Source organism: Oncorhynchus keta, chromosome 7 (genome assembly GCF_023373465.1).
Source record: "Oncorhynchus keta strain PuntledgeMale-10-30-2019 chromosome 7, Oket_V2, whole genome shotgun sequence".
NCBI lineage: Eukaryota > Metazoa > Chordata > Actinopteri > Salmoniformes > Salmonidae > Oncorhynchus > Oncorhynchus keta.
Genome location: NC_068427.1, coordinates 22781239 through 22791450, shown reverse-complemented (window position 1 = coordinate 22791450; position 10212 = coordinate 22781239). Strand labels below are relative to the sequence as shown.

Genomic DNA, 10212 nt, shown 5'->3' with positions numbered 1-10212 from the left:
TAATATATAATAATATAATAATAATATGTCATTTAGCAGACGCTTTTATCCAAAGCGACTTACAGTCATGTGTGCATACATTCTACGTATGGGTGGTCCCGGGAATCGAACCCACTACCCTGGCGTTACAAGCGCCATGCTCTACCAACTGAGCCACAGAAGGACCATATATTGGGCCATTCGCACTACCCTCTGTAGGGGCCAAGCATTTGCCATACCAGGCAGTGATGCAATCAGTCAGGATGCTCTCGATGGTGCAGCTGTAGAACCTTTTGAGGATCTGAGGACCCATTTATAAATATTTTCAGTCTCCTGAGGGGGAATAGGTTTTGTCGTGCCCTCTTCATGACTCTTGGTATGCTTGGACCATGTTAGTTTGTTGTTGATGTGGACACCAAGTAACTTGAAGCTCTCAACCTGCTCCACTGCAGCCCCGTTGATGAGAATGGGGGCGTGCTTGGTCCTCTTTCCTGTAGTCCACAATCATATCCATTGTCTTGATCATGTTGAGGGAGAGGTTGTCCTGGCACCACACGGCCAGGTCTCTGACCTCCTCCCTATAGGGTGTCTTGTCAGTGATCAAGCCTACCACCGTTGTCACCGGCAAACTTGATGTTGGAGTCGTGCCTGGCCGTGCAGTCATGAGTGAACAGGCAGTACAAGAGGGGACTGAACACACACCCCTGAGGGGCCCCTGTGTTGAGGATGAGTTGTTAACTACCCTTACCACCTGGGGGCGGCCCATCACCCCCAGGGAGTTCAGGATGCAGTTACAGAAGGTGTTTAGTTCCAGGGTCCTTAGCTTATTGATGAGCTTTGAGGGCACTATCGTGTTGAACGCTGAGCTGTAGTCAATGAATAGCATTCTCACATAGGTGTTCCTTTTGTCCAGGTGGGAAAGGGCAGTGTGGAGTGCAATAGAGATTGCATCATCTGTGGATCAGTTGGGGCGGTATACAAATTGGAGTGGGTCTAGAAATTAAAATTCCCAAAACAAATCATTTAACAGTATTGATTTTGTTATTAAGTTCGGGCAAAATAACAGAGCATTAGCCATGGCAAAATGCACAGAATTGCAGGAAATTCTTTAAAACTGTATAAATGTTTCTCGGCTCAATGGAGAAATTTGGGGAATTGCAGGAATTTGGCTTAAAAATGCCACGCCCACCCCCTTTTTTTATCCAGAAAAAAACCTGGTAAGAGGAAAGCAAACATTTTGATTGGATGAATCTTCCTTCCTGATTAGAAGGAATATTAGACTGATTATACCACATACATTTAGAAACATTGAGTTGTACGTGGGTGCCAACTGTCCCAATCAGTTCCATTCACTCCCATTCAATGGGAGGTCCCTCTTCCTTATGCCGGTACTTCCTCAAGATTCTTAGGAATGATGACATCACAGTCTAATCTCTCTTGGTACCATCCCACGTTGTTGTTGACATTAGGTTATCTAGACTCCGAACAAGGTCTTACTGTCTCCCAGATTAGGTCTATTAACTGTCTCTGTCTCGGACAAACCCCCTGTGACTCCCCTCTGATGCCCTGTAATCCCACTGCACGTCAACTCCTACCTCTTTAGACCAGTGTGGGTGGGGAAAGCCCCTGTGACTCCCCTCTGATGCCCTGTAATCCCACTGCATGTCAACTCCTACCTCTTTAGACCAGTGTGGGTGGGGAAAGCCCCTGTGACTCCCCTCTGATGCCCTGTAATCCCACTGCACGTCAACTCCTACCTCCCAGTTTAGACCAGTGTGGGTGGGGAAAGCCCCTGTGACTCCCCTCTGATGCCCTGTAATCCCACTGCACGTCAACTCCTACCTCTTTAGACCAGTGTGGGTGGGGAAAGCCCCTGATGGTCCCAGCTCTAAAATGGTTGTGAATAGACCTGGATAAGGACTACAGCGTTCCAAACCTCTGTTACCTTCTCTATGAATGATAAAGAACAACGAGCAACGAACAGTCAACAAGAGTTAACGTTCAACACTGGTGATATCGCTGATTCCATGCAGTGATGATTTTGTTACTCATTTTATAGCTTCAGCCAGTATAGCTACAGTAGATTTGTCATTGTTTCGGGGAGAACCTGCCTCAGCCACCACAGATGGGTAGCAGTTACCTGAATTATTGTTTTGTGCCGAAACACTGTCCACATGGCAGCTATCAGTGCAGGATGCTTTGTGCCTCAATGGTTGCCCAGTTGTCCTGCCGATGATATCAGGTTACAGGGTAAAGAGCTTAGGGCATTAGAGTGAGTGGGGCTATGCAGGCCATTGTAGTCACCATGTATCAGTACAATGGTCCTGCCAATTATTTCAACCAAAAGCCTGGGACAGTGATGGATACTTTGGCTCCCTATCTGACCTGATAAGATCAGATAGGTAGCAATATAGAATCGCTACACTTTGCCCTCTGATTGGCCAGGTGGATTTCCGGCCATGTTGGCAATGGAGGTTTAAAGACAATTACATTGGAACTAATGAGCTTAACTTTGGCGAAAAAAAATCCTCCCAAAACCAAAGGTTTCTCTATACTTTAGACGCAGTTGATGGCCTGTAGATAGGCTGGTGTTTGTACTACAATAAAGAGCGATTGCGTGCAACAGTGCTACGGTAAGTTCATTATCTCGGGATCACTGTCTTTCCACCCGCTGAACTCTTTATTCCCATTTTGAAGATGAATTGAACATCATTAACCTACAGTACATTGTCTACTACGGTGTAACCTTTAACCGTTAACCCGGAGTCTAATGGATGTACTGATTCCTCATGAATATACAGTAGCTCACCACCTGGTTTGGAATTTCAGGTCCTTTTCTGAACTGGTTCGGAGAAATAATTATGAGAACATATAGAACTACCATTTTGGTCCGTGTCACAACAGGATCCATATCCACAAGGTAAATTGAAGGGTGAAAGCTCCCAGCTTTGCGCACACAGAGGATTTTGTCTGCCGCCTCTCAGCCCATCATCTCCTAGACCACTTGTTCCATAATCACTCCCATGTCTGACTGTGTGTGTGTCTGAGACTTGCACAAACATGCATGCATGTGGCTGTACATGCATGTGTCTATGTAGCCTACATGATGTGATGTATGCTGAGTGTGCAAAACATTAAGAACACCTTCCTAATATTGAGTTGCACCCCAGATTTTGCCCATGAAACAGCCACAATATTTCAGGGCATGTACTCTACAAGGTGTCGAAAGCATTCCACAGGGATGCTGGCCCATGTTGACTCCAATGCTTCTAACAGTTGTGTCAAATTTGCTGGATGTCCTTTTGGGTGGTGGACCATTCTTGATACACACAGGAAACTGTTGTGTGAAAAACCCTGCAGCGTTGCAGTTCTTACCTACTACCATACCCCGTTCAAAGGCACTTCAATATTTTGTCTTGCCCATTTGAACCCTATGAATGGCACACACACAATCTATATCTCAATTGTCTTAAAAATCCTTCTTGAACCTGTCTCCTCCCCTTCATCTACACTGATTGAAGTGGATTTAACAAGTGACATCAATAAGGAATCAGAGCTTTCACCTGGTCACTGGACCATGCTGTGCCCATGTTATGGAAAGAGCAGGTGTTTTTAATGTTTTTAATGGTGTTTTTAATGTTTTTAATGTGTAGCCTGTACAATATGAGGACCAATAGGACCTACCCAGGTTGTGTATTATTCATGTTATTCATGGAATCTATCCTGCTTGACCTTAGCTAAGGTGAGGTTCCTTCAATTTAGACTCCGGCCGCACAGTACCTAATTCCCTGATGATGATTTATTTTAAACGCTCTAAATCCTAAATGGAGGATTTCATTGGGCTGTGAACAAACATGACTCGACCAGCCTCTTTGACACAACTACAAATGATTGAGGAGTTTGCTAAAGCACAACCAGATCTGGCTATGTCATTATGGTTAAACTCAGTGTTTCCTAGTCCATGTCTAATGGCCCTATGAACTATGATTGATTAAAGCAGCACTGACCTGATCAAATCACAAACCTGAACATTATCCTCAGGTAAAGATTAGAGAGTTAGCTATCTGTTAGTTCTACTGAGACTGAAAATATAGGCCTCAGCCAGTTCCAGCCTTGAGTAGAGTTTCATTTTGACCAGGACTGTCTGGTACCTTGCACTTACAGCCGTCTCTCTCTGCGGATGGCCTCTCTCTTCCCTCCCCATTTCCCATCTCTCTCTGCGGATGGCCTCTCTTCCCTCCCCATTTCCCATCTCTCTCTGCGGATGGCCTCTCTTCCCTCCCCATTTCCCATCTCTCTCTGCGGATGGCCTCTCTTCCCTCCCCATTTCCCATCTCTCTCTGCGGATGGCCTCTCTTCCCTCCCCATTTCCCATCTCTCTCTGCGGATGGCCTCTCTTCCCTCCCCATTTCCCATCTCTCTCTGCGGATGGCCTCTCTTCCCTCCCCATTTCCCATCTCTCTCTGCGGATGGCCTCTCTTCCCTCCCCATTTCCCATCTCTCTCTGCGGATGGCCTCTCTTCCCTCCCCATTTCCCATCTCTCTCTGCGGATGGCCTCTCTTCCCTCCCCATTTCCCATCTCTCTCTGCGGATGGCCTCTCTTCCCTCCCCATTTCCCATCTCTCTCTGCGGATGGCCTCTCTTCCCTTCCCATTTCCCATCTCTCTCTGCGGATGGCCTCTCTTCCCTCCCCATTTCCCATCTCTCTCTGCGGATGGCCTCTCTTCCCTCCCCATTTCCCATCTCTCTCTGCGGATGGCCTCTCTGCCCTCCCCCCTTTCCCATCTCTCTCTGCGGATGGCCTCTCTTCCCTCCCCCTTTCCCATCTCTCTCTCGTCCACGTTTCCCTCGCACCAAGCACCAATCCCAGTATTACACCAGTAACGTCTTAACAAGCTGCTCTAAAGGGCTTAGCCAACAAGATTAGGGAGCAAAAAAAAATCTCTCTCAATGGGCCATCTGCCTACCTGTGGCCGCGAGCTGTTCTTCAGCACCACACCTTCTTCAGCTCACGGAGGAAAGGAGGCCATCACTTTATTTTTCCTGGCCACTGTGCTTCTACACCTGCATTGCTTGCTGTTTGGGGTTTTAGGCTGGGTTTCTGTGCAACACTTTGAGATATCAGCTGATGTAAGAAGGGCTTTATAAATAAATGTGATTTGACTTTATCTAATCACTTCATAATTATTGGTGAGGGACTGATGCGTTTGCTGGATTTTGAACTATGCAATCTCGTAAGGAGGGACTAATAACATTTTTCAACCCCTCTGAGTTAAAACTACTACGGATTTAAGATGTCGGACTCTTTATTGAAATTTATTTTGTGTACACTTCCGTTCATTTTAGCGTTCGCACTTTTGGGAATAAGAACAGGTATGTATTTATGTAGGTAGGTAGGACTAATAAATAATCTATCTACACATCAATCTACTGCAATTTCAGATGGAGTTGTTGTCCAATGTTATCTGTTTAATGTTTTACCACAGATGCTGCATCTGGAGAAGGACCTATTCTTCCTGATGGACAGGATCTTTATTTCAAAATAGTTGGCATTTCACCCATTCTATCAGTTCCTCAAAGCATAGTTCATTCACCTGTCCTCAAGGTTTCAAACAAGGACCATGGAGCTACCCACCGGCAGAAGCGCAATGTCCTTTTCCCCAGCGGGGTCAAACTCTGCGGGCAGGAGAGTGTGCAACAAGCCATCGCAAATCATCTCAGCTACTTTCACCTTCGAGGTGAGTTATTTAGATGGCTGGGTTATGGCATAATATTCACTACATAACAACCACCACTCACTGACCTGTATGGATAATGCTGGAGATAGAAGTAGCCCGTAAGCACAGATCTGGAATCCGTTTACCCTTCCCAAATTGTAACCTCGACCGTTGGGGGGAGAAAGACAACGAACTTAAGATAAGTGTCTAGGCTTAACTTCACACTTTATCCGATAGGCTCTATACTGTATAGTGCTGTGTGCTTATCCTTTTTATATGCATGGTTGTGTGTGTCTCTTGCCTCTAGCCAGGGATTTAAATGTGGGCAGTTGCAACACAAGCCAGCAGTGGGAGAGGCCAACACATACTGTAACAATTGTGGGCCGACGTGAGTTCTCGGTCCTCCCAGTCCCTCAGTTCCAAGTCTTTGGTCTTATAATGGCGTTTAGAACAATCATTATTTAACCCTCCCGTCGCTCCTCTTATCAAAGACCTTCACCTGATGGATTAGTGCTTGAAGTGCTGCAGATATCATGACATCTGTTGGAGGATTGGTGCTTGCCCACAGACCTATGGACAGTTGTGTATTTACCTCCAGATTTGCTTGGGCTACTGACTGTAGGTATTAGCTGATCCCAGATCTACACATGTGGCACCTTCTGGCAACCCTTACCCAGACTTTAGAGTAGGTCTATATCCTTTACTCACCCAGCCCTAGAAACGTGAGGTGTGTGTCAACTGCATTGAGATATTTGGGTCTCAACCTATATGCCCTCTCCAGCATCAGATATTCAGCAACATCTGCTCTACTTTAGATTAATTTCCTGGCGATCAGTAAGTCACTCTGTAAATCAAGATAAGCCCATTTAGAGCTCCTGTACTGCACTTGGAGAGACAGGGAGGGGGAGAGAGAGTGACACCTGAGAAGGATGTTGGGCGTGAGAAGACCGGTTAAACGTCTAACGCTCAGAACATGTGTCCAGCCACTCAGGAGAGAGAGACAGAGGCTTAAGGTTCTGAGAGGGAGGAGCTTTGAAGAATCTGTGGGCCTGTTAGTGGCTCATCTGTGATGAGTGTGCAGGACAGCTCTGCATGTGACTCCAGTCTGGTGGGCTACTGAGACACTGACCTGGCTGGACCTGACCTGACCTGGACCTGGCTGGATCTGACCTGGCTGGACCAGGTCAGAAAAATCAAGACGTTAGTTTCAGCCCAGCACTTACTAAAGCACCTGATTTAAACATCTGCTCATGAAGACCTTCTTCCAGATGGGCTGGAACAAATCCCTTCCCGGTGCTCTTTAGACCAGGGCCGTGGTTGGGGATTGTCTAGATAGGTGAGCACAATGGTTGTTGAGATGGTACTGTATTATGTAGGTGCAGGTGCAGGGTCCCATGTAGATGCAGTTGATACAGTTGAATTGAGAGGAGAACAGTTTTTTCACCTTTATTTAACCAGGTAGGCTAGTTGAGAACAAGTTCTCATTTGCAACTGCAACCTGGCCAAGATAAAGCATAGCAGTGTGAACAGACAACACAGAGTTACACATGGAGTAAACAATTAACAAGTCAATAACACAGTAGAAAAAAATAGTCTATATACATTGTGTGCAAAAGGCATGAGGAGGGAGGCGAATAATTACAATTTGACAGATTAACACTGGAGTGATAAATGATCAGATGGTCATGTGCAAGTAGAGATACTGGTGTGCAAAAGAGCATAAAAGTAAATAAATATAAACAGTATGGGGATGAGGTAGGTAAAATTGGGTGGGCTATTTACCGATAGACCATGTACAGCTGCAGCGATCGGTTAGCTGCTCAGATAGCAGATGTTTGAAGTTGGTGAGGGAGATAAAAGTTTCCAACTTCAGCTTGGGACAGCGTTAAGAGACAGCGTTAAGGGACAGCGTTAAGGGACAGCTTTAAGGCTGATACTGTGCCGTAGGAACTCATCTGTAACCATATTAACCTATGGGGATTGGGAGATGTTTTGGCTCCAGGGAGCAGAACAGTGAGGCCCCCCCCCCCCCACCTTTATTTAACCAGGTAGGCCAGTTGAGCACAAGTTGTCATTGTACTCTCCTGTAAGCTGACTTACAGTATGGAAAGGGGTTACATCACAGGTTTGGCAGTGGCATGACATTGGAGAGTGATACTGAGGTCAGGCATACAGGTACACAACATGCTAAACATGGAGTCAAATGACTCTGACCTGGCCGGGGGTATGTACTGTACCACACTTAAATCTACACTGTGATCCACACATGAGTTAAGATGCTAGCTAAGATTTACCTCAGGGGGTCACAGCTATAGAACTGGAGGGCCACAGCCTAGGGTGGTTTTCCTACCTGCTCATTGTCATCCTTAGAGAAAGTTTTCTACTAGGTGAATGGGTTCTTTCACCAATCAGTGACATTAGTGTGTGTGTGTGTTTTAGTGTGTCAGGAGACGGTGTGGGAAGCCTTCAAGATTTTCTGGGACCGCCTCCCGAACCAGGAAGAGTACCAGACCTGGATGAGGCGGTGCCTGGACGGCACGACCACCGCTCTGGAGATGGGCAACAACTTCAGCCAATCAGAGGAACACCTGGCTCTGGTTGAGAGTGTGAGTGTGCTGTTTTTGAAAGCGGAGGGGGGTAGTGGGTGCATAGCAGATCTGAGTCTTTTCAGTCTCCATGAAAGTACCATCATCATGTATATCTACTACCTGTACATCATCATTCATCCAAAAAGTAATAGTTTCCAGCTGCTTTTTGTGTTTTTTTAATGTTATTTTGTGTGTATCTAACAATTATATTCCTGCTTCAGTTATTACTGTATTTGCTCCTGTAACATTTCTGTCTTCCGTCCAATTTCAGAGAATGTCAGTGACGGGGTTAAAAAGGCAAGGCATCATATCCTATTCACTTCATTTGCCATTGCAACCACTCTTTGAGCGTATTCACTGGGCAAGACCCTTGTATTACATGTCTCATTCATTTCCCCATTGCTGTTTTCTCTACTTCTGTTCTATCAACTGTAGTGATGCCACCAACTCATGGTTACATATGTGCAGGTAAGGTTCTGAAGGTTCTTCAACCTTACCTGGCCATATCACTCCTCATCCTCTGCACCCTCTGCTGTGCCCACAGAGATAGATACCGTGTACATATCTCTGGCTGCTGTGCCCATGTCCACTCCATGTAGAACCCCAAACATTGTCATGTGCTTCTTAAATTACTCTTAAGAAAAGCTTTTTATAATTTGAATTGATGAGATCTGTGAGTGAAACCTCTTTCTAACTGTGACTGACTGTTGTTCTTCCACAGCACCCAAACTCCAGACACAGAACAGGAGGCTCAAGGTCAGTGACACACGCACTCTTTCATCCCTCCTGTCTCTCTCTCTCTCTGTCTTTCTATCTCTGCCACTCTCTCTCTCTCTCTCTCTCTCTCTCTCTCTCTCTCTCTCTCTCTCTCTCTCTCTCTCTCTCTCTCTCTCTCTCTCTCTCTCTCTCTGCCTCTCTCTCTCTCTCTCTCTCTCTCTCTCTCTCTCTGCCTCTCTCTCTCTCTCTCTCTCTCTCTCTCTGCCTCTCTCTGCCTCTCTCTGCCTCTCTCTCTCTCTCTCTCTCTCTCTCTCTCTCTCTCTCTCTCTCTCTCTCTCTCTCTCTCTCTCTCTGCCACTCTCTCTGTCTCTCGCTCTCTCTCTCTCTGCCCCTCTCTCTCTCTGCCCCTCTCTCTCTCTCTCTGCCCCTCTCTCTCTCTGCCCCTCTCTCTCTCTCTCTCTCTCTCTTTCTCTCTCTCTCTCTCTCTCTCTCTCTCTCTCTCTCTCTCTCTCTCTCTCTCTCTCTCTCTCTCTCTCTCTGCCACTCTCGCTCTCTGCCACTCTCGCTCTCTGTCTCTCGCTCTCGCTCTCTGTCTCTCGCTCTCTGTCTCTCTCTCGCTGTCTCTCTCTCTCTCTCTCTGTCTCTCTCTCTCTGTCTCTCTCAAATTAAAATTTTTCAAATTAAAATTCAAGCTGCTTATTGGCATGAAAAACATGGTCAATATTGCCAAAGCAACAATGTATACAATATACATTGTAACAAAATTATAAACGATAGCAAATAATAATATAAAATGGTATTAACTAATAATGCAAAATTAAATAGAAAAATAATAACAATAAAATGGTAACAGTCAATAGTAGAAATGTAATAAATATCAAAATCTAAATATGGAAAATGAAACTATAACTAACTTAACTAAATAACGGTCATCTTCTCCATTATATCAGTACTACAACTACCATCATCATTACTACTACTACCATCACTAAACTGTCATCATTACCACTCATACCACTACTATTTGGAATGATAAACAACAATAATAATAGTGATAATAAGTAAGTTACTGTTTACTATGCAGATGTTATTATTCAGTGTCCCTCAGGCTGTCGCAGGCAAATACATATTTGGCTGCAAGAGGAGCCATTGCTCTTTCGCCCATGAATATTTTTTGTTTTTCCTCTGGGTTAAAATTTGGAATAAATAA

The 10212-nt window shown here is 45.4% G+C and overlaps 1 protein-coding gene across 2 annotated transcripts in view; it reads left to right on the top strand.

Annotated features, from left to right (window-relative positions):
- The first annotated feature begins 5020 nt into the window (after window positions 1-5020).
- The window catches only part of impg2a (interphotoreceptor matrix proteoglycan 2a), a 35186-nt gene continuing 29994 nt past the window's right edge, over window positions 5021-10212 (top strand). For both annotated transcript variants that reach the window (XM_052522254.1, XM_052522253.1), the window contains exons 1-5: window positions 5021-5353; window positions 5467-5718; window positions 8137-8303; window positions 8557-8753; window positions 9007-9041. In XM_052522254.1, the coding sequence (XP_052378214.1) occupies window positions 5275-5353; window positions 5467-5718; window positions 8137-8303; window positions 8557-8753; window positions 9007-9041 (730 nt within the window). In that variant the 5' untranslated portion in view covers window positions 5021-5274. The remainder of the gene's footprint in view (window positions 5354-5466; window positions 5719-8136; window positions 8304-8556; window positions 8754-9006; window positions 9042-10212) is intronic.